Raw genomic sequence first — 24,076 nt, 5'->3', positions numbered from 1 at the left:
AACGTGGCGACCAGCGCCCAGCCCGTCGGAGCCCGAGCAACCGTTGCTACCGGTGCGACCAGCCAGGGCACTTCGCCCGCGACTGTGGCCGCCTCCCCGCCCGTGACCAAACACAGTCGGGAAACGGCTACAGCCGCCGGTGATCGACCTTCGATCCCGCGCGGCTTACACAGAGAACCCCGGTTTATTAGCGCCTTTGGCATGTCGCGTAGGAAGTTCTGTTGACTTGCCAGCGCCGTTCATCGAGCTAACGATAGCTCGAAAGAAATTCACCGCGTTACTCGACACAGGGGCAAGCGCTTCTTTGTTCGGTGACGAAGTGCTAAACCATCTCCGCCAGAACAAAATCCGGTTGAGAGAGTGCGATACCACTTTTCGCCTCGCGAGCGGCACAGCGCAATCAAGCGGTGCAGCTAGGATAGTGGTTCGCTGGGAAAGACGCGTGCGGCGACAACGCCTCGTTCATCTTCCCTGTTTATCCGTTCCTGTAATTCTTGGGCGAGACTTCCTAGCCAAGACAGGCATTGTGATAGACATAGCCAGCGGAGGCTATCGAGAACGCACCACCGGCGCCTTGAAGCCTTTCGTGAAAGCGCCCGCGGCCTCGCAGTCAATTACGGCTCCGAACGCGGAGCTAGCGGGGAGTGACCATGGAAAATCACCCCCGCCGGCCCGGAAACGAGCATGCGGGCGGACAGTCGCCGCTGAGAGAGGGCCCACAGAGAATGTTGTCGCGGTAGAAAGTTGTTCTACCGTGCCAGTGAGGTCAATGCACCCTTTGTTGTCGGAGGTGAACAGCGTATCGGAGAGGGAGAAGGCACGTTTGTCATCTCTCCTCTACGAATTCAACGCGACATTCACGGACCGGCCTGGCCTGACTACACTAGTAAGGCACAGAATAGACACGGGTGATGCACTGCCTTGGAAGTGCAATCCTAGACCAATTAGCTTGGCTAAGAGAAAAGCACTGGACGGCGCCTTAGACGAACTTATCGATACTGGCGTTGTTGAGAGGTCTAACAGCCCTTGGGGCTTCCCGGTAGTCTTAGTCCCAAAGAAAGACGATACATATCGGCTTTGCGTGGACTACCGCAGACTGAATGAGGTTACGAGAAAGGATGCGTACCCTCTACCAACCATTTCTTCCCTAGTGTCCAACCTAGGTGGGGCGAAGTACTTTACTACGCTCGATGCTAGCCGCGGATACTTTCAGGTTGAAATGGATGAGTGTGATAAGGAGAAGACTGCTTTCACTTGCCACAGAGGTCTTTTCCAATTCAAGAGAATGTCTTTTGGCTTGGTAGGAGCACCCGCTACTTATCAGCGCCTAATGGACCGTGTTCTGGGAGATGCGAAGTGGCACCACGCGCTCGCATACCTAGACGACATCGTGGTGTACTCGAAAACGTTCGAGGAACACCTGCGCCACTTGAGGGACATCCTAGAGAGGCTGAGGTCCGCGGGAATCACTTTGAACCCGAAGAAGGCGCAGATCGCCGCGACCCGAATAACACTGTTGGGGTTCACGATCGACAAAGGCCGCATTCTGCCGTGCGAGGATAAACTCGAAGCTTTGCTTAAGTTTCCGTCGCCGTCAGATCTAGCTGGTCTCAGACGCGTCCTGGGAATGGCGAACTTTTATCGCCAGTTCATCCCAGATTGCGCAGCGCTGCAGACACCTTTGACAAAGCTTTTGAAGAAGGGAGAGCGCTGGAGTTGGGGTCCCGAGCAAGAGGCTGCACTGCGCAACCTCGTTAAGGTGCTCGCGGACACGGCTGAGTTGCAGCTACCCGACCTAAACAGGGAGTTTGTGATTCAAACCGACGCAAGCGACCTGGGCTTAGGAGCAGTGTTGCTTCAGGAGCATGAAGGCGTCCTCCGACCGGTAGCGTTCGCGAGCCGTTCACTGACGCCGGCAGAGAGAAACTATTCGGTGACTGAGAAGGAATGTCTCGCGATAGTTTTTGCTCTGCGGAAGTTCGACTACTACGTCGACGGGGTGGCATTTGTGATCGAGACGGATCACATGGCGCTCACCTGGCTGAGACGCCTCAGCGAGCCGAGCGGCCGCCTGGCGCGTTGGGCCCTGTTGCTGCAGCGTTACGACTTTACCGTTCGCTACCGCAAAGGGAAGAACAACGCCGTGGCTGACGCACTCTCACGAGCGCCTGTCCAGAGCGAGGAAGGTCACACGACCGACCGCCCGACAGAGGGAGAGAGTGAGGGATTGTCGCCAGCCGTAGCCGATGTGAGGGACACGGACCGACCGTTGACCCCAGGCGAGAGCGTGAACCACGTGGACTACGCGAGTTCCGTGGGGATCGCGTTCAGCAGAAAGGAGCTGCTCGAAGCTCAGCAGATGGATTCATTTTGTCGAAAAGTGTTCGACGGGCTCAGGGAGCCGGGCGGCCGGGCCGCCGCGCACGTGGGGACAGCTGGTTTTGCTGTCGGTGCGGAGCGCTTAGAAACAGCTGGTAGTGCTGTGAGCGCGCTGGATTCTTATCTGCTGGATTCCGACGGCGTCCTGCTGAGGTATATCCCATCCGAGAACGACACAAGTGAGGCGTTCAAGGTGGTGATACCGCGGGTGTTGAGAGCGGCACTGTTACGCTACTTTCACGACTCGTGCATCGCTGGGCATGCAAGCGGCCCCAAGACTTACATTAAGTTGTGTCGCTTTGCTACCTGGCTTGGCATGAAAAGGGACGTAACACGCTACGCCCGCTCATGCCATGTGTGCCAAAGCGTGAAGCCCCGGGGTGGACGACCGCCCGGCCTCATGCAGCCGATTAACAGCCAGACTCCCTGGCAAATCGCGGCGTGTGACATCATGGGACCGTATCCCACGACACCGAGTAGGAACAAGTTCCTGCTGGTGGTCACGGATCACTTCAGCAAGTGGGTTGAACTTTTCCCCCTGAGAAAGCTGACGGCACGAGTGATCATGGAGAAGCTGATGGACGTATTCACCAGGTTCGGTTTCCCAGAGCAGCTGATAACGGACAACGCGTCCTACTTCACTGCGAAGGTGTTCGTAGATTCGTGCGCTGCACTCGGCATTAAGCACAAGAAAACGACCACCTATCATGCTCAGTCGAACCCCACGGAACGAGTCAACCGCAACATTAAGCACATGCTTGTCGCGTACTCTGAGAGGCACAAAGATTGGGACTCCTATCTGCCGGAGATCGCGTTCGCTTTGCGTTCGACCGTTAACCGCTCGACTGGGTATGCACCGTCTTCTCTCAATCTGGGTAGAGAGCTGCTAAATCCGATGGACCGGGTTCTAACGGACAGCAGGAAGACGCCAGTCGCTTCGTCAGCACGAGCTGAGTACGCGACGCAGCTGCGCGCTAAGATGACGGAGGCCTTACACAAGGCTCGCCGCAACCTGAGCACTGCTAGGGCGCAGCAGAAAGCACAGTACGACCGCTCGCACCGGGATGTTCACTACGAAGTGGGTGATCTCGTGCTTCGGCGCCAACACGTTCTCAGCGATGCTAGCAGACAGTTCGCGGCCTCGTTGGCGCCGAAATGGATCGGGCCGTTTCGCGTGCGAGAGAAGCTTTCCTCGCTCGTTTACAGGCTCGAGGACTTGCGGTCGAAACCGACAGGCGGACCGGTGCACGTATGCGACCTGAAACGTTACGTGCAGCGAGATGAGTGGGTTCAGGACACAGCCCGACCCGCGCCGCAGTCGGAGAACGAGCGCTGCGATCAGCCGGCGAACTCCGCGTCCCGCTATAACTTGCGCCGTAGGCAGAAATAAAATCTGCCTGCGCGGACTAGAGCGAGGGCGCAGGCCGACAAGCAGTCTCGTTAAATGCATGAACGTACGGGCCGCTCATGCCGATCAATGTTACGTGAGACTTACTTGCGTTAACCCTCATGACTCTCGTGAGGGCCGAACAGCTACGTAGCACGCGCTGCGGGAGTTGGTTACATCTGTGCTGACCTTTTCAGCGCAGATGGAAAAGAAGCAGGGCGCATCAGAACGACATCGTTCACGTCTACCAACCAACTAGAGCCACCATCCAGCTTCGGCAACGCGCCGCGCCCGTGGCCCGCCGCTACGCCCAGCCCGCGACCTGAAGCCGCCACCCTGCTGCCACCTGGGCGCCCCTGCTACCTGCCACACCGCATCGGAGCTAACCGCCTGCCTAACGCCTGCCGACTGTACGCCTCTGCACCCGCCTACCCAAGAGCAAGCTGGCAAAACGAAGATAGAGCAGCCGCGGCCCCGTTTACCACCTCAACCCTGAGCCCTCGCCAGCTAACCGGGTACGCCAGGGCAGCCCAACAGCCCGGCCTCTACCATGGAAGCGCCGCGGCCCTCGCCTATGAAGCCACCTGACCCAGTCTCTGAGGGTGGCGCAGCCACGAACCTGGCCTCCAAGCAGTCGAAGCCGGTGCCACGGAGGCGGTCAACCACCTTTACCGGAGCGGTGCAAGCGCGGGTAATCGGAAGACGGCAACCGGCAGCAAGTTGCCTTTCAACGTCATCATCTCGCGGGTGGCCAAGCCTTCGGACCAGCTGATCGGTGCGGGCGTGGCGCGGACATCAACAAGTGTACCAGCGGGAGCCGAAGAACTTCGATCCCTGGATGACGGAGAAGTAACGTTGCGCCCGCTTCTCTGTCCGGGAGGCTTCTTAAGGAGGGGAGGATGTGGGATATACAAATATCCCTCGCCGCCTCGCGCTGAGTCACGAGACGAGAGCGCGCGCAGCAGGGAATGGGGAGAGGAGGGCACCCGGCAACTCTCCTCACCCTCAGCTCGGACGTGACGTCACGCCTACGCTCTGCCGTCTTAGGGACGGGTGAACGACCCCTCTTGATTGCAACAAGTTGCTCAAGAGGGAGGTAATGTCGTAGGGGTTAAAAGGCGAGCTCACGCGGGAACAAAGGCTGTCTAGTCTCCCCTCTCGCCGTGGTGACTGCCCGATTGCCCCGCCGACCCCGTCTCCTGCCCGCGCCTCCCTGGATTATTCAACGCCGGTCGACGACGACCTGGTAAGCTGCTGAACCATATATTATCGGATAGAACATTCTTCCGCAGTGTGCTTTGCCTTGCGCTAGGTAAATAAACGGTTTCCTAGCGTACTCTGTTCGTTGCCTACTTCGTCCGAACCCGCCGTGGCTGTGACTCTGCGCCACGGGTTGGGGACACGAGAACGCCCGCGCATAGCTGGCACGGAAGCGCGCCTTCCCGGCCGGCTGCTCGCGGGTGACCCCATAAAGTGTTGTAAAATTACTAAAGAGGGTAAAATGGAAAAATGGTTTTGATTATTGCACTCTTTACTCACCATGCTATGTAGCCTTGAATTAAAAATGATTTCTTATTGAGTAGTTTTTTTTGACCGATGTACTAATGAATGACTAATTAAAATTAATTATCTTGGGAACCGACTAATTAATGAAAAAATAATTTCATTGTTGAAATCAGTATAAAAAACTGAGCAAAGTGGTACTGTTTCATTAGGATTGGACTAATAGGTCTAAGACCAGTGTCCCCCCTTAACATTCATAGATGCGGCGATTCCTCATATACCACTACCGTCCCAGTGACGCAGAGGTTAAATCATGCACCACTGCACTGGCCGGTGGCTGTTTCTATCACAGCCAACGGTACAGAATGTGCCACCCATGTTGGCCAATTCGTTTTTGAAAGCAGGGGGGTCCACGGGCCACGCGACGAGCGGTTAGACCTGGCGTAGTATTGTTTCCGCTATAAAATCTGCAGTCACGTCCACGGTTGCTGAAAAAGACTGTACTGCAGGGATGCACGGTGTGTCACAGTGGCTGTCTTCCGGTCTCTATCAGAGTGTATTGTCCCCCCCTCCTTGTTTCAGGCTACAGCCAGCGGGCACAACACAGCATGTTAACGCAGTGACACAGAAATGGGGACAGTCGCACATCTGTGCAAACTTGGTATGTTTTGTGCAAGGCAACAAGCCATGGAAGAGCCCAGTGTAATGAAGACAAGGATGAAATTCTGCGAGGCACATGATGGAAAAGTGCAGGAATGTGAAGTTGGATACTCCGTTGTGAGCTTGAAAATGAAGGTTCTGTGGATGTAAAAAGCAGGTTCTCTTAATCCGTGTTTACGCGTGTGAATTGTATCATAGTTGCCCCAGCACAAGTTTCAGGCTGAGTACTCTGTTTTCTTGGAGTTGCTGAGCTGTTGCTAAAAATAAAGCTCAACAAAATGTGTGGGAGACATGCCGAAATCAGCGGGTTTACAGGCTTGTCGGCAAGCGATGTCTGTGAGGTTCCCCAGAGGTGAGATGCAACCATGCCTTTGTCTCTTGTGCTACTGCTGGCACAAATATGAAGGAAGCAAACAGTCACCGAAGCCAAGGAGCCTTGGAGAGGGTTTCTTTTTTTTTTTTTAATGTGTGGTCTTGGTTAGGGAGAAATTAATAGTGTCATTATTTTATCCCAAAAGGGTAATTGACCACAAAGCAGAAGAAAAAACAACCTCACACCGTCAGTGAGATCCGAGCGCACAACCTCCAGATTACGTGTCCGGTCCTCACAACTGAGCTGCGGCAGCAGCTGGTCCTCTGCTTTCAGAGATATTTTGTGCCGTGTGTGACCTAAGCTTGGGAGCGTTCATCAGCATCACCATTGTCCAAAGTGGCAGACATAGTAGGTCCTGTATTACTGAGGGTGCAACATGGAATTTGATCGAACGGTGAGGGCAGGAAACTGTGCGATAACGGTGAGAACTGTGCTACCTATGGCATCAAGTCTGCCAGAACCGAGGCTTAAGTCATTTCTTAGGGATTTCTAGTACCTGCAGGTGAGAGTTGTCCACAATCGCTCACTGTTTAGCAGTGCACGTTCTCTTGTTTGCTGTGTCAACGAAAGGTCACCATAGAAGTTACCGTATTTACTCGAATCTAGGCCGGCCACGATTCTAAGCCGAGACCCGAAAGTTGAAGGCCACAGAAAAAAAAAAAACTTACCTCGATTGTAGGCCGGCCGAAAAAACAACTGCGAACAAGAGGTACAGCACGCAAACGACATTTATTGCCAGGCTGATCCCGGGCTGGCGTTTGGGCGAGGAGACATATGCAACGCCAGCCCGGGATCAGCCGCCGAAGTCCCGCCCGGCTTGAAGATTTGACGATTGCTCTGCAGCGAGTATAACACTCCGCTTGAAGGCGGCACTATAATGGCACCGCCTGTTTGGTGCCATGGTGTTGGTGATAAAAACCACGCACGAAAACTTCACTGCTGCGAATGTGCTCACGCCACCGCACGAGAACAGAACAAGGCCAAAATGGCAGCCAGTGCTCATGTGTGCTTTGATCAGTATCGGCTACGGATAGCAACGGCTACGGATAGTAACGGCTACAGTGCTGTCTTTCGTTGGCGTTTCGTGGGGGCGCCACCTGCGTGCTACATTTATTCGTATTTTACGAATACGAAACCTCGAAACGAAATCCTCGAATCTAAGCCGACATAAGAGTTCTACATCTCGTTTTTTTGAAAAAACTATCGGCCTAGATTCGAATAAATACGGTATGCAGAAATAGTGTCGGGGAAAAGTGAGTATAAAGCGAGGAGTGTCGTCGTTTGCTGCTTGACGGGATGCTTCCCAAGAATGGTGGAAACCGACCTGTCATGTGTGCTCAGAGGCATTCCCCTGTGTTTCTTGGACAGGCATCTACACACGGCACAGTCGACCCACCCGACGCGCGGTCCGTGTCCCTGCTGCGTCTCTTCATGCGGAGCAAGGCAGGCAGTGGTGGTTCCCTCTCCAGCAGCCACTCCGAAAACTCGGATTCCGTGACCACTCCGCGGGACGGCATCACCGCCTACCAGCTGCAGTCGTCCAGCGAAGACTCCAGCGGCTCCATGGACTCCAAGAGTGACAGCAGTGGCGAGGAGCCCCCGCTGCCAAAGCCCGTGGAGCCACTGGTTCGGAAGGCACTGAGGGCGAGCACCAACATGGTCGGCCGGGAGGCCAACAACAACAATGTCGAGACGATGGCTGCCAACGACAATGAACGGCTGAGGATGGCCACCTCTGAAAGCGAGGAGGAGACGTCAGCTTCGCAGTGCTTCGAAGACAGCCTGGTGGAAGCGGCCCAGCCGCGCATGAAGCCCGCCAACGCAAGGAGCCCGATTCACGAGGAAGAGGAGCCATTTGAGTCCAGCGGGGATGAAACGATGAAGGACAGCCGCGACCTGCTAAGCAGCGGAGGGGGCACGTCGTCCGACAATGCTGGCATCGTCGAACGCCGCAACAATGATGTGAACTCGTCGCTACGCTGTGCCAAAGGCAGTAGTGCCCTCCTGGGCCCACTGGGGAAGGAGCGGATAAAGAATGTCTTCTCGACGGGCAACAAGAACAGCAATGCCGCCGCGGCTGCGGAAGCTGGCGACCGGCAGTCAAGCCGCAGCACGCAGACAAAGCGCTTCAACTGCAGCGACGGGTCTGGGTCCACGCGCAAGGTTTCGGACAGCAGTGGCAGTGGTGAGGAGGGGCGTAATGCGCGCTCTTCGAGTCTCCTGTCGAGTGGTTACGTGAGCCGGCAGAACTCTGTGGACCAGATTCACCGCCAGACGTTTCTTCTGAGTGCAGGTGGGAACCGAAGAAAGCAGCCACCCACGGCAATAGCTCGGATGCGGCACTCGAGCACACAGGTGCCAGTGCACATCCGAGACCGCGGCATTCAGACCAGTGTTGAGGGTGCGGTGGCTGAGAACTCCAACTGGCTGTACACTGTCGACGATAGCTCGGCCGTAGTGTCGGGACAGCGGAGTTTCAACCTCACACTGCGGCCACAGGAAGGAATGGGTGGCGCAAAGGATGACGCCGAGCCGAAGCGGTCCATCTACGTCTGCTACCCTAACTACTCTCTACCGGACCTCAGCTTCCTGAAGGAGTTGGCAGCCGCCGAGGACAAGCCTGACCTGGTGCTGCGCCCGACGCAGCACAAAATGCCGCAGCCTGAAACGGCCGAGGGCGGAGGAGGGGGTACAGATGGCTCACCTGCTCTGCACAGGCGCACCCACAGCAGTGAGCCCCACTGGCGGCGACCCAAGTCATGCAACGACTTCGAGGACCTCTCCCGGCGGAACCTCAGCCACATCCAGGACTGGGACTCCCTCAGTGTGCTGCTGCCCGCTGAAGTGAAGGCCATGGTGTCCCACTTCCGGCACGCGGCTCCTCCGCACCCCACCGGGGCCATACCGGAGCAGCGAGGAATCCTGCGCAAGGTCACTGACGAGGCGAACAGCCGGCCGAGGAGTCAGTGCGACACTCTCGGCGCGGATGCCGTCGACAAGGGTGTCGGCTCGGTGGAGTTCCCCAACCGGCGCCACTCCCTGCAGGACTACCGGCGGCTCCTCAAGGGCCTCCCCGACATGGAGGGGCTGCTGCCGCCGTGTCCCAATCTGGCCTGCAGCATGACCGGTGCGGGGCTGCAGCGCGACTCCCTACCCCTGTCCCGGACCAACTCGGAAGGGTCGTGGCGCCGCTCCGGAGGCCGGGGCACCAGGCGGGCCGTGCCTCTGGGTTCCACCTGCTCCACGTGTCGTGCCAAAAAAGCGGTGAGCTTCAGCGAGGACCTCAACATTCACACCAACGACACCAGGCCAACCCGAGGCGCCCTCTGCAAGTGCACGTGTGGCTCGAGTCCCACGACGCACTACGGTGAGTGGTCAACCACTTGTTGGGGTGCTCTGGTGCACTTTGCCTGGTCCCTCCTACGTGTCATTACAGTTAGGCCTCACTAATTCGAAAATCCAAATGCCCCGCTGTTAAGGGGGGACCCTGGTCTTGAAAAGAAAATTTTTATTAATCTAGATATACTAGTAATGAAAATTTCAGGCCACATGTATTTTTGTGAGCTGATTTTAGATATGTCATTTAATTTCGTGCAAAACCATTCCTTGAGCACTTGTGCAATTTTTATGCAAGTATTTTGGGAAACGTTTTGAAGAAAATTTGCTGCAGGAAACTCGCTGAAATGCATGCCATTGGGTTCTCTTGACACCAAGGGTAAAATTATCATTGTGGCTATCATGGACCTTGAGTTATAGGGTACTGAAGCTGCCACTTCCGAAACAGGAATACACACTTTTCTTCTCATTTCTGAAGCGACAACTTCAAAACTCTATAACTCAAGTTCTATGATGGGCAGGATGATAATTTTACCCTTATTGCATTCCTAGGAGTCAAGAGAACCCAGTGGCACACATATCAGCAAGTTTCCTGCTGCAAATTTTCTGCAAAACTTTTCCCAAATTACTTGCATAAAAATTGCACAAGTGCTCAGGGAATTGTTTTACACGAAATTAAATGACATATCTAGAATCAGCGCACGAAAATACATGTGGCCTGAAAATTTCATAACTGACTTCATTAATAACAAATTTTTTTTTCAAGACCAGGGTCCGCCCTTAAGTGATGTAACCAAAACACTTTTACGTGAAAAAAGCACCATAGTAGCTGTGTACCGCGCCAGGAAAAAAAGAAGTGTATCGCTCTCTACCGTTTTCTTTCTTTCTTTTACTTCTAGCAAGGGCAACGTACGTCTCTGGAATTTGTAGGGCTTCCTGGCTCTTGCGATCGTTCGCGTGCACTTAATGTCCTAAACGCTCCACGATGGCTCAGTCTGCCTAGCAACGGGTGGTAGAAAGGAGGCAGCAGCAAATAGGGAGGGCGCACAGAGCAGGCTACGTTTAGGTGTTTAGGTGCGCTATTTTTGTGCCTTGTTTTCACGGTTGCCGCTTTAATCGCGTACAGTCCTCATCAAATGGCGGCTTGAAATTGTGTTGCCAAGCTGGAGACGACAGAGGGCAACTGCAGATGATAGAAACGCGCCTCGATACCACCCCCGCGCTCCTGTAGTGTTGCCCACTTGGCGTCTGCTGCGGCATAGTTTCATTTTTGCGCGTTCGGTCCTTCACGCTTACATCACAGATGCGATGGAACTGCACCAGCAGTTGATCATGCTGCCTATTAGTGTGTTGAGCAGTGGCGTAGGGGCAACATGGTCGCCAGCATAGGGTAAAGCGCTATCGCGAAGGGGCATTCGCAATTTAGCATGCAGAAACGTTGCCATAGAGTCTGCATTGCGTGAGTTTCTATGGGAGCTAAGGGCAGGCCTGGCTCACAAAAATGTAGCAGCCGGGAAAACACACCACTCGGGAACATAAAAACGAGGTTGTACTGTAATGTGGGCTGCCGCCCATGCAGTACGTATACGGCTATGGCATTGGACGCAATGAGTCTCGCACCAGTTCAGAGACACTCGCTTTAGCTCGCGTCTTCCCGTGGGGTACCCATGGGTTACCTCTCGGTCTTCGGGAACGTCATTGCCCAATGCAAACTGACTGTTCTTGATTTGCGCAACGAATGCATTCGTTTGCGGCATGACCGCGGCCGCATCGCACTATCTGGTATCATGATGTGATAGGGTGCAGACATGAAGAAAGCACAGCTATGACTCAGATAGAGTCTGATATTATCGCTAGTAGGCGTAACATGGGGAGTGGCGATTTTCACGATTTTGAAAGCCAGTTTTTCGCAGAAAAGATTATTTTTTTTAAGTTCACGGATTTTTCGGACTGTTTGATTATTCGGACCATTTTTCGGGTCCCGCCGAGTCCGAAAAATCAGTCGGAGACTGTAGTTCAGTGGCCGCACCATGGTGCATTGCTTACTTCCGGGTACCTTCACAGCATCGCTGGGGCAGATGGTGTCGTGTGCCACCTATGGAAGCTTCTTGCAAATGGGCATGACTAGCAAATGCATTGTCATCAAGAAAACAGTTCTTTTCTTGCCTATCAACATTGGAATTTGCGTTTGAAATGTGCCTTACAGGTGCAGTGAAGAGGGATCTGAACTCATCTTTTCACCGCGGGAACTCGATCTACACGTTCCGAGCATTCTTAGAAACTTCGAATTATAGTCCTATGTGGCTGATTTCCGTAATTTAAATCAGATTAAACGTCCCGCTGCTACCTTTTTTCGAACTCGCCGCAGACGTTCGGAGGAGTCAGCCAACCTTTCAGCCAGTCCCGTGGCGGCTTGCCGCTCTGCCATCGGCGGAGTGATACGCAGGGATCGGCGAAAGCAAAGAATACACGCTTGTTTTTATTTCCGTGGGCCTAATTTGCAGCTATGTCGTCTCTGATTAGATCTATTCATTCACAGAAACCTAAAAAACAAAATAAAAGTGAAAGCAAAGCCGCCACGCGACTGCCTGAAAGCCACTCCACGCATTAGTTGACTTCTCCTACCTTCAGCGGAGAGTTAAAAAAAAATGACGAGGGCCGGGATGTTTCATCCAATTTAAATTAGGGAAATCGGCCGCACAGGACAATAATTCAAAGCCTCTAAGAACGCTCGGAGCGTGTAGATCGATTCCCCGTGGTGAAAAGATGAGTTCAGATTCCTCTTCAGTCCACCTTTTGAATTATGAATATTGACGTGTGTACCATGTTCTAGGAGAAATTTTGACTAGAAGCATGGACTTCCCCTAGCTTGCGCTCCATTGCCAGAAAAAGTTGTCGCTAAGTACAGAGCTGCTCTGCGTGTGGGCATTGTGAGAGCATTGCATGCCGCTACCCAAATGCTGATGAGATGTTGTTTGTTGGGTGCTCAGCAGGGTTGCTCCCTGACTGGCAAATTGGTACAAAGGTACGTTAGGAGAGAGATGTCTTATCAAGTGCCCTGCCATGGTGGCTCAGTGGTTACAGTGCTCAGCTGCTGCTCCGAAACATGCGGGTTCGATCCCGGCCGCGGCGGCAGAATTTCGATGGAGGCGAAATTCTAGAGGCCCGTGTACTGTGCGATGTCAGTGCACGTTAAAAGAAACCCAGGTGGTCAAAATTTCTGGAGCCCTTCACTACGGCATCCCTCATAGCCTGAGTTGCTTTGGGATGTTAAACCCCTATAAACCAACTATAAACCAGCCTTTATCAAGTTTCGCGGTCTGGTACAGTGTTTTGGAGGTGGCCCTGTACTCGGTTTCTGTGGGCCCTGTAAACCCAATATCTCTTTCCTGAATACTTCAAACCGCCAATGCAGGTTCCTTGGAGAGGCCATCGCGCAAGATGACGCTCTTGTTTGGTGGAAGTCAGGATGACGCCGCACACGAGTTTGCAGTGTCCCCCAAGGGCCTGTCCCCTTCGTGGGGCATGTCTCCCCTGTCAAGGAGCCAGCGGGAGCTCATTGAGCAGAAGAGGGGTGAGTGGCCGAGACTTGGTGGGGTCCCTTCACTTCACCAAATGTACTGGGCAACCTAGAAGGTTCTTTCCATTTTCAGTGTCGCATTAGAAGAGTGAAAACTGATGCGGAAATAACTGCCTCGCGTGCTGGAAAAGCATCCAACGATCCGGGGATGCGTAAGAACTTTGGCAACGACTAATACACATGAGTTGCATGTTCACACGTCATGTACCATATAATGCGGAATATAGGTCGAGGCGGAATATAGGTCGACCCCCTTACCTTGAAGCAAAAAATCAACATAAAAATTATGAGGCACAAAACTTCGTTTTATTCACTGGTTCCACCAGACTCGTTGCCTCCTCATTCGTCCAAGCTGTCTGAGCTCTCGTCCGAAGACGACTGCTTCGCGCTGGCTGCGTCCCACAGCATGTCGTCCCCGGTACCGTTCAACAAGTTGCTAATGCAGCATTGCTTGAATGCCCGCACCACCATATCGTCGGGCAGCGAGCGCCAAGCCTGAGCCACCCAGGTGGCCACAGTGGCGAGAGGTGGCCTGCGCAGCCGGCTGGTGGGAGTCTTTGGGTTGTTGCCTGCCATCCACTGATTATAGAGTTCACGCACGCAGTCTTTGAAGGGCTTATTCAGCATGACGTCCAGTGGCTGAAGTGTTGAGGTCATGCCCCCCAGAATGACAACGAGCTCCGTCCTCCCGTCGCGGAGCGCCTGCTTCACACCGGCGGTCGAGTGCCCGCGAAAGGCATCCAACACAGGCATCGGGCCGGCACATCACTACTGCCTCGGAGGCATGACAGGGCAAGCATAAAACAGACTCTTATTTCTCAGGTCTCTTCTTTTCCACTAACTAGACTGAGTCAACAGCATCTACATGCAGCTCGCTGCCCTTTTTGGGCTGAGTCAACCTTCCTTCCACAGCCTGACCTGCCGACCAATTATATGAGCCCAACGGGCCTGCTCAACTCTATCCCAGCGTTGGCCGCCTTCAGGACCTGATCATCCAACAGAACCTTTTCACACTAATAATGCCTGGCAGTGCGTTCAAGTCACACAGCATTATTCCCAAAGGCCTGATGTATTCCGCTGCTTAATCCAGGTGCTGACAAGCCCACCATGACGTCAAAGAACAGACAGCCCTGAATGAGTTGTTCCAACTCCTTGTTCAGACTGCAACCACTGTGAGGGTGCGGCGCGCATGTATTTGTCAGTCAACTGTTCTGCTTTGAACTGTAGCATTTCTTTAGCGCATGAGGCAGTTATTTCCGAATCTGTGTTCATTTTTGCAGTGTGATGTCAAAAAGTACCAAGAACTTTGGTTACCTTCTAGATACCTCATGCATCACTCTCGTGCCGTCCCCATCAGTGGTGGAATTGGTGGTCAATTTTCTGTGCAGGTCTTCTGGACAACACGATGCGGTCTACGAAACAAGTTCTCGACTGCTACAGCACCGAAAAGGAGTCCCAGGTAATTGTGAGCCTTTTTGACTGCTTGCTTCCGCCATTGCTTTGAAGATTGGAAACTGGTCTTTGAGGAAATGAAAGGTGCAGTAACTGTCTGCGTTCTCGTTGGACACCTCAACTGCACCGTGAGGGAAGGGAGGAAGGTGGGAATGCAAGGGAGAAAGAGGTGATGTAGTGGAGGTCTCTGGAATAATTTCAACCCCCTTAAGGGGGGACACTGGTCTTGAAAAGAAAATTTTATTAATTTAGTCATAGTTATGAAATTTTCAGGGCACGTGTATTTTTGTATGCTGATTCTAGATATGTCATTTAATTTCATGTAAAACAATTTCTTGAGCACTTATGCACTTTTTATGCAAGGGACACCTCAACTGCACCGTGAGGGAAGGGAGGAAGGTGGGAATGCAAGGGAGAAAGAGGTGATGTAGTGGAGGTCTCTGGAATAATTTCAACCCCCTTAAGGGGGGACACTGGTCTTGAAAAGAAAATTTTATTAATTTAGTCATAGTTATGAAATTTTCAGGGCACGTGTATTTTTGTATGCTGATTCTAGATATGTCATTTAATTTCATGTAAAACAATTTCTTGAGCACTTATGCACTTTTTATGCAAGTATTTTGCGGAGAGTTTTGAAGAAAATTTTCTGCAGGAAACTCGCTGAAATGTATGCCATTGGGTTCTCTTGACACCAAGGAATACAATAAGGGTAAAATTATCATCCTGGCTTTCATAGAAGTTGAGTAATAGGGTACTGAAGCTGCCACTTCAGAAACAGGAATACATACTTTCCTTCTCATTTCTGAAGTGACAACTTCAAAACTATAACTTAAGTTCTATGATAGGCAGGAAGACAATTTCACCCTTATTGTATTCCTTGGTGTCAAGAGAACCCAATGGCACACATTTCAGCGAGTTTCCTGCAGCAAATTTTCTTCAAAACTTTCCGCAAAATACTAGCATAGAAAGTGCATAAGTGCTCAAGGAATTGTTTTACATGAAATTAAATGACATATTTAGAATCGGCACACAAAAATACATATTCCCTGAAGGTTTCGTAACTAATAGAAAGGGCTTATTCCGGCCAGTGTGTTCTTTTAGCATTTCAAACTGAGACGCAGCATGAGCGGTCTGTGTTCACAGTGAGGCTTACTTTCATTTGCTGCCTTAGCGGCATCGTCGATGGTAGGGTAGTTCGCAAACTAGTTGTCTGACGTGTCTGCTACTCTGCAGGCATCTGATGTGATACGGTGTTGCTTTGTCGGTGGCCAAGAATGCAGATTGTTCTTGTTAAAGTTTTGTGGGAGCACTTTGAATAACCTAGCAACAGTGCCAGGCTTCAGCTTGGGCAACTCGCATCACAGCGAAACAACGTCCTCCTCCACTAAGAACCCGTCATGCCGAACAGTGTCCTTGCGATTGAAATGTTTCTCGTGAACACCGAAGTTTGAGGAATCAAAGGCGAAGCCACCAACTTCTTTGTGTATGTTGCTCGTTGCTCCTGTAGCCAGAGCCGCTGCTGGTCACACAGGGTGAAGGCATCGTTCACAAGCAGCACTCAGTGGTTCACAAAAACACATGCGTTCAAAATCTTCAACACTGCGCGTGATAGAGCGCCTGAACCGAAAGACGACACACTGCAAAATGTGGCGTTCTACGCAGTTGGCTAGTCTCCCGCCTCATCAGAACATGCTCCTCGATTTATGCCAGAGCTGCCATGTAGAGTTACGGAGGAGTCCTGTAGAGTTACGGAGAAGTTTCACGACCATAAAGTGCTACTGAAGGACTCTGCTGGTGTACATTAGCATTGACTGCGCCCACCGCAGGGCAAAGGCCTCTGCCATGTCTCTCCAACTAACCCTGTCCTTCGCCAGTTGCAGCCACCGTATTCCTGCAAACTTCTTAATCTCATCCGCCCACCTAACTTTGTGCCGTCCCCTGCTACGCTTGCCTTCTCTTGGAATCCACTCCGTTACCCTTGAGGACCAGTGGTTATCTTGCCTTCGCATTACATGCCCTGCCCAAGCCTATTTCTTCCTCTTGATTCCGACTAGAATTTTATTAACCCGCGGTTGTTCCCTCACCAACTCCACCCTCTTCCGATCTCTTAACCTTACACCTATCAGTTTTCTTTCCATAGCTCGTTGCGTTGTCCTTAGCTTAAGCTGAGCCCTCTTTGTTAGCCTCCATGTGTCTGCCCCGTAGTTGAGTACCGGTAGGATACAGCTGTTGTATACTTTTCTCTTCAGGGATATTGGTAAGCTACCATTCATGATCTGAGAGAACCTGCCATATGCGCTCCACCCCATTCTTATTCTTGCCGCCGCGGTGGCTGAGCGGTTATGGTGCTCGGCTGCTGACCCAAAAGAAGCGGGTTCGATCCCAGCCGCGGCGGCTAGAATTTCTTTGGAGGAGAAATTCTAGAGGCCCGTGTACTGCGCTATGTCAGTGCACGTTAAAGAACCCTAGGTGGTCGAAATTTCCGGAGCCCTCCACTACGGCGTCTCTGATAGCCTGAGTGATTTGGGACGCTAAACCCCATAAACCAAACCAAACCATTCTTATTCTTCTTGTTATTTCCCCTCTCATGATTCGGATCAGCTGTCACTACCTGCCCTAAGTAGACGTATTCTCCTACTACTTCCAGCACCTGGCTACAAATTGCGAACTACTGTTCCCTTGCTTCCATCACTTTGGTTTTCTGCATGTTAATTTTTAGCCCCACTGTTCTGCTCTGCCTATCTAATTCATTGATCATGCTAAGATACATCTGTTGGTCAGTGTACGGCTGAATGTTCTTTCTTTAGGAGAACACACAGTGGTGCTGGAAGACTCTCATGTTCCCCCCCCCTTGCAGCCCTGTGTGGGTGGTGGACCGGAGCCGTGCCTGTCGGAAGGCAGTGCCTGTGGCCGCCTGGCCATGGAGTGCCTGGTGCCGGCCCTGCGTGAGCTCCTCTCGGATGGGCTGCTGCCGCACGTGCGGGGCGTGTTCGGCCGCCTGCCCAACTCCCTCTGGCACCTGGCACACTCCCTCAGCCAAGCCAGTGAGTCCGCCACTGCGGGGGCAGCTCTGTGGTCCATAGCAGTAGTGATGATAATGATGTTTAAGGGGGGAGCCTGGTCTTGAAAAAAAAAGTTATTAATCTGGTCATAATAATAAGGGAGTAATTACTCATTGACATCCAACCAAGCGCAGCCATACGGCTACAAAGGAAAGCTATGCAGCTTTCTCAGAAACTTACGTTAAAGAAAAATTCGTCCTGGTCCGGGGTTCGAACCCGGGACCACCGCTTCACCGGAGCAGTCGCTCTACCAATTGAGCTAACCGGGACGGCAAGCTTATGGTAGGGCGAGAGCGAATTGATCAATAACTCGAAGTGGGAACCGTGTTGGTCAGTGTTGACGAATTTTTTTTTAACTGTGAAGTTTCTGAGAAACCTGTATAGCTTTCCTTTGTAGCCGTATGGCTGCGCTCGGGTGGATGTCAATGAGTAATTACTCCCTTATTACAAATCTACTCCACCTTGGGGGATTCCCCTATTTGACTAATCTGGTCATAGTTATGAAATTTTCGGGGCACATGTATTTTTGTGCGCTGATTCGAGACATGTCATTTAATTTCGTGTAAAACAATGCCTTGAGCAGTTATGCACTTTTTATGCAGTAGTTTGCAGACAGTAAGGCATGTTGACAGGCTAGTCGGTTTTGCATCTTGAAACTTGGGAAAAGCCCACCTAAGCACAAATAATTTCACAAGGACACAAAAAGAGATGAGGCGCCTGTTCGTTGTCTCCTCGTCTCTTTTTGTGTCCTTGTGAAATTACTTGCACCTAGGTGGGTTTTTTTCCCAAGTTTCAAGTTTGCAGACAGTTTTCAAGAAAATTTGCTGCGGCAAACTCGCTTAAATGTGTGCCATTGGGTTCTCTTGATGCCAAGGAATGCAATAAGGGTGAAATTATCATCCTGGCTATCATAGAACTTGAGTTATGGGGTACTGAAGCTGCCACTTCAAAAACAGGAATACACACTTTTCTTCTCATTTCTGAAGCAACAGGTTAAGTTCTATGACAGGCAGCAAGAATTTCACCCTTATTGCATTCCTTGGTGTCAAGAGAACCCAATGGCACACATTTCAGCTAGTTTCCCGCAAGAAATTTTTTTCACCGCTCTTTACAAAATGTATGCATAAAGATTACATAAGTGCTCAAGGAATTGTTTTACATGAAATTAAATGACATATTTAGAATCAGCACACAAAAACACATATTTCCTGAAGATTTCTTCACTGGGACTTCATTAATATTTTTTTTTTTCAAGACAAGGCTGCCCCTTAAACAAGCTTGTCCTATTGTTGAATGCCTTCTCAGACTGCACCCAACAGTCTGTAGGAGCAGAGCAAAGGAAGAACGTATTTTTTTTTCATCCCAGTATGTTCTCAGTGAAACCTAAATGCTGCATCATGCTTAATTGCCATGTATTTTGGGGGAATGTGTAAGCGTGAAGCCAGTAAAGGTGCCATTCCAAGGGTTTCAGAGGCACGGGAGCAAACTACACAAAAAAAAAACGCCTGTTTAGCCACAGGACCATCAAAAGTCGAGATTGACTTGCAGTGGAGATCTCTAGTGCTGAACAGTTTCATTGCCGGGCAGTGCAGTTCTGTAGGAATATGAGACCAGAGTGAGTGAGGCGTGGTGTGCCCAAGTTTCTGCACTTCTCTCTGGAGAATATTTCATGCTCACACCTACTGTTAGGGACTAGATCCACTGAGACTATTGTTTCTTCGAGAATGCTGTTCGCATCATTAACATGTCTTTCATTTGTTTCTTCATTTTTGTAGAGATTGTGTTCCAGAGTTTTCTACCCGCTTACTCTTGGGCTGGATTCATATTACAGCTGTAACGGCACACTGTGCGTAATGAATTCCACTCACCAGACAAACTCTTGGCAAGTCACTGTTGATGAAGAATGTAACTGCAAAAGGGGCGATTGTTGGGCTAGTATCAGTATCATGAAGAATCATGTTGGCATCACTAGTGGGGGCAGTCACAACTGTTCTCACTGCAGTACCAGCCTAGCCTTGCATGCCCTTAATTGAGGTTACACAGTAGAACCTCGCTGGTACATTCGCGGTTGATGCGCCCAAAATCTGAATAAAAATGTCCCATAGCATTGCACTAGTTTTCTTCCTGTTAACATGTTCCCAGACAGCACGGTTTCCTGGATACTAAGTTCAAATTTTCAACAACTTCTAGTTGCATAATATGCTTAGCGTTCAAACGCGCATGTGCAAACATGAGGGGTCGGAACCTGAGTGCGCATGACATGGAGGTAAGAGTGCAGCACCAGTCACCAGCCATGGTGGCTTCTCTGCAGTGCCTAGGTGTAAAGGGACGAAGCATCAAAAAAAAATTAGAGCAGTGCACTTACAGATCAGAGGGCCGCAGAGGGGCGACATAAAGAGCAGAAATGCAGCAGCTTCACACTGCCTAGGGGCTATGTGCTTACATACGTACAATTAGGCTGGTTCTGAGGAACGCAGCATAAAGAGCGCAAACGTCGCAACAGTAAGCTGCCATGGCGGCTTCTCCACGATGCAGTGGTGCAAGAGGGCGAAGCATCCCAAAAAAAAAAAAATGCAGAAGAGATCCCAGTCTGCCTTTGCCATTGACTGGCTGCATGTGTTGCAGAGTTTCTTCTCCACTGAGGACAGCACAAATGCTGAATGAATTCTGTGAGCACTAAAAAAAAAAGCAGCTGTTTACACCTTGGGCCGAGAAAGGCTAACTGACATTTTTTGTGAGGTGAAATGTCGGTGAATACCTCATTCAGCGTTTGTATCTTCCAAAATCAGGCAACTTGGGTCACACATTTTCCTGGATAATGCGTTTTAATGCAACGGCATTATAGTTGCCGTCACACCAAAACCCCACTGATTTCAGAGGCGATATTCTCTGATTGGTTGAGGGAGGTCACATGACCCTGTTATGTCATCACAACCGGTCCATCAGGCTGTGAGCAACCTAGTTTTTACATAGCAGCCTAGACAGCGTTAGCGTTCACACCAGGAGCAACCCAGTGTCACGAAATTTGTTGATTGGTCAAGAGAGGTGTGACATCACGAGGTCACATGACCTCAGAGGAACCAATTGCAGGGTAGAGGAATGAAGTGGTTGGAGTTCAACAAAGAATTAAAATAAAAACACATAAAAAGTCAGAAAACAGTATGAACATACTTTAAGCATTGTGCGCGAACCTCATCTTCATTTGTCTAAATTCATCGTCGTCTCGGTGGCATTAAAGCGTGCTCGGGGCATTCTCAATCTCACACAACATCTCTGCAGCATAGCTTGTTCCTGCTATTGCAGGTAGCAGCCTGAATGTGGGGGTTTATGGGCTGACAGTTGAAAAGAAACTGAGGCAACATACACACAAGTTCCCACAGAAGCTTTGGCAAATGTGAAATCAAATATCACATTCCACTCTTTAAGTTGGCTCTGAAGCATGACATCGAGCTTTTTTAGTTATTCCTTTATATATTTCATGTTTTGTTAGAAGATTTATCAAGTTTATTTACCTTTTGTTTGTGTTTTTTATTTCACTGTTCAGAAGTTTATTCGTTAATGCATATACCGTATAAACGCATGTAAGGGCCGCACTTTTTTTTCATATTCGAGGGCCAATTTTTGGGGTGCAACCCATACACGCAGGGCGCGAAAAAAATTTTTTTTTTAAGTAAAAACATGTTAATCAGGGAATGAGCAGCATTTATTCTACTTTCAGTCGTCACTCGTGGAGTATTTCAATTCTTGAGCTGCTGCTGTGCTCTGGTGCAAGCTCATCCCAAAAGAAGCCACGAAGCATGTCCGCTGTCAATGCGTAGCCGTTGTTACGCACTTCCATCACATAGCAGAGCAGCTCTTCTTCCAGTTCGGGAAACTGTCACGGCTTGCCTCAGAAAGCGCGCTTTTTGCAGCTTGCGTTCGTCAATGCATCCTTTTTGCTAGCACCGTCGTCGGAAGCACTTCTCGGCCACGTTGAATTTCCTGCCCACAGCACGCTTGCCGTGGCTGAGAGCAAACTCCCAGCCATGTAGCTATTAAGGTGCTTGCCCATCATGCTAAAACTGCAACGCTCGACAGCCACACACAAAAGCCACAACTGCGGCGAACTAACACACTCCAAAACTCTCGCACTTCCTTTGAAAGCGACAAAAAGCTGGAGCTGGTGATACTGATTTGGATAGCAGGAGCTCGCGGCTGGAGAAAAAGCCGATGATGATGCTGAGCCGCGGTCTCAGGCGCCATCCGTGGGCATCACCTAAAAGCTCCTGTGCGCGTGTGTGGCCTCCGTGATCAAGTGCACCGTTGCATGCAGCCGGAGCTGATCATGGAGGCCTCGATGGGTGCATTTCGAAGGCTATTCCCACTAGGGTCGTGGAAAGTATGGGTGCGGCCCTTGCACAGATTTTTTATTTTTTTTTTATATTTCCTTCGGGAAACCAGGGTGCGGCCCTTGCACGTATTTATACGTTAATATTTAGATTGAAGTGCGCAGCAATACTACTTCGATTTAAAACGGGCAGCTTTACAGGGACAGAACACTGAATTTTAAGGACCCGATTTTTTTTTCCGCCCCAAACGGAAAGCTTGCGGTCTAAGGTGCTGTATTCCGCGATGGTTTTGTTGGAAACACTGTAGGACATTTTTACCGGGAACTTTTCAGATTAGTGCATGCTCCCGTGTTCATGTATCCTAATGCTGGAAACCATGATCAGTGAGTGCAATGGTGATTGCACTTTGGCAGAAGCGCTGTAACAAAAATTAGTATATATATCTCACCTGTCAGACAGTAATTAGATACGTTTAATATATGGTGCAGCATCCATTTCAGTTTCCGTAACCAAAGGTGTTATGGCACACTGATTTACGTCAGGGAAAGTTTTAGTTAACCGTGGTTGCTCTCCATCCCAGAAATTCAAAACACTGTGGCGCCATCTAGTTACAAAAGCTTAAAGCGCATGGTCAGCAGTGCAAAGGGAGTGTTGCTTTTCATCGAGTGGCGCACTGGAGAGAGTGTAAACTAAAATAACTACCATTAGACTATAATAACTAATAATAAAACTATAGTGTAAACTATAATAGCACTCCTTGAAAAAAAAAAGTGCACTCAAAATATGCGATATTTTACAGAGATGTGGTCACATGGCGGACTAGACTATTAGGGTGATGGCGAGCTTCACCGCAAGAAGGCTGTTTATGCTATTTTCAGTGCCAAATTAAAATTGTAAATCCTTGTTTCATTGATATTGCCGACCGATTTTTTTGACCCGGCGGGACCCGGAAAATGGTCTGAATAATCGAACAGTCCGAAAAATCTGTGAACTTGAAAAATAAACTTTTCTGCAAAAAGCTGGCTTTCAAAGTCGCGAAAATGGCCGCTCCCCATGTTCCCCCTACAAGCAATATTAGACTCTATAGCCATGCTTTCGTCATGTTCGCACCCTATCACATCAAGATACCAGACATTGTGACATGGCCGCAGTCATGCCGCGATTGAATGCACTCGCTGTGTGAAGCATGAGCAGTCAGTTTGCATGGGTCAATGACGTTCGCGATGACCTCTCAGCAATCGTGAAGGCAATGGAGAGCATCTCATTATCTCGAATGGCAACGATGGAGAACAAATAGCCAAGCCTGTCCAAGCCAGTCCGGTTGTGCCTGCCGAGCCAATCCCCGTTTAAATCCTAGATGGCACCTTTCGCAATGGCAGAGAATGGGTTGGTTGTGACAGCAGTGCCCGCTCGCATCTATGTTAAGACTAAATAGCGAACTCTCGGTTGAAAAACGTTCACCACAATATTGTTGGTGTCTATTTTATTCCGGAAATTCGAACTTTTATACTCGACAAAGTCGGAAATATCGGTCGTGAAAATGTACACATTCCTATGAGGTTTGCGACGGTTCCTCAGCGAAGTCCGAAATATTGTGCTAGTCCGAATTATTGGACTGCGATAAATCAGTCGGCTACTGTAGTTTGAGGCACGATATTGCCATTTCTACCGTAAATATTATAACACATTCTGGGCAGTGTTCGGTTCCTTTAATATGCATACACGAGGATTGATGGACTGCATTAAAAAAGTTTGTGCATAGTCTATTTCAATCCTCCTCATCATGCTCATGAACAGGGGTCAGTCAATCAGCGACTTCTGTTTGGGCATGGTTAGTTTAGGTTATTCAGATTAAATGCTTTACGACTGGCTGTGAAACCAACTGGCTCAGCCCCACTGTACTTGGCTTTAATAATGTCCTGGTACTGAAACGTTTGTCAGAAATCTGAGTGCAAGCAGTTGGAGATAAGGTGTGTGGGTGGGGGGTTCATACCTTTGACACCTCCCACCCTGTTC

At 50.4% G+C, this 24,076-nt stretch overlaps 1 protein-coding gene across 2 annotated transcripts in view; it reads left to right on the top strand.

Annotated features, from left to right (window-relative positions):
- LOC149339205 (uncharacterized) overlaps positions 1-24,076 on the top strand; it is a 110,771-nt gene that overhangs the window by 69,227 nt on the left and 17,468 nt on the right. For both annotated transcript variants that reach the window (XM_089547992.1, XM_089547990.1), the window contains exons 6-9: positions 7,671-9,669; positions 13,054-13,212; positions 14,607-14,677; positions 17,528-17,714. In XM_089547992.1, the coding sequence (XP_089404118.1) occupies positions 7,671-9,669; positions 13,054-13,212; positions 14,607-14,677; positions 17,528-17,714 (2,416 nt within the window). The remainder of the gene's footprint in view (positions 1-7,670; positions 9,670-13,053; positions 13,213-14,606; positions 14,678-17,527; positions 17,715-24,076) is intronic.

This window comes from Amblyomma mixtum, chromosome 6 (assembly GCF_055824585.1).
Source record: "Amblyomma mixtum isolate Tamu chromosome 6, ASM5582458v1, whole genome shotgun sequence".
NCBI classification, from domain to species: domain Eukaryota; kingdom Metazoa; phylum Arthropoda; class Arachnida; order Ixodida; family Ixodidae; genus Amblyomma; species Amblyomma mixtum.
The sequence above is the reverse complement of the archived record's forward strand: the minus strand, read 5'-3'. Positions and strand labels throughout refer to the sequence as shown.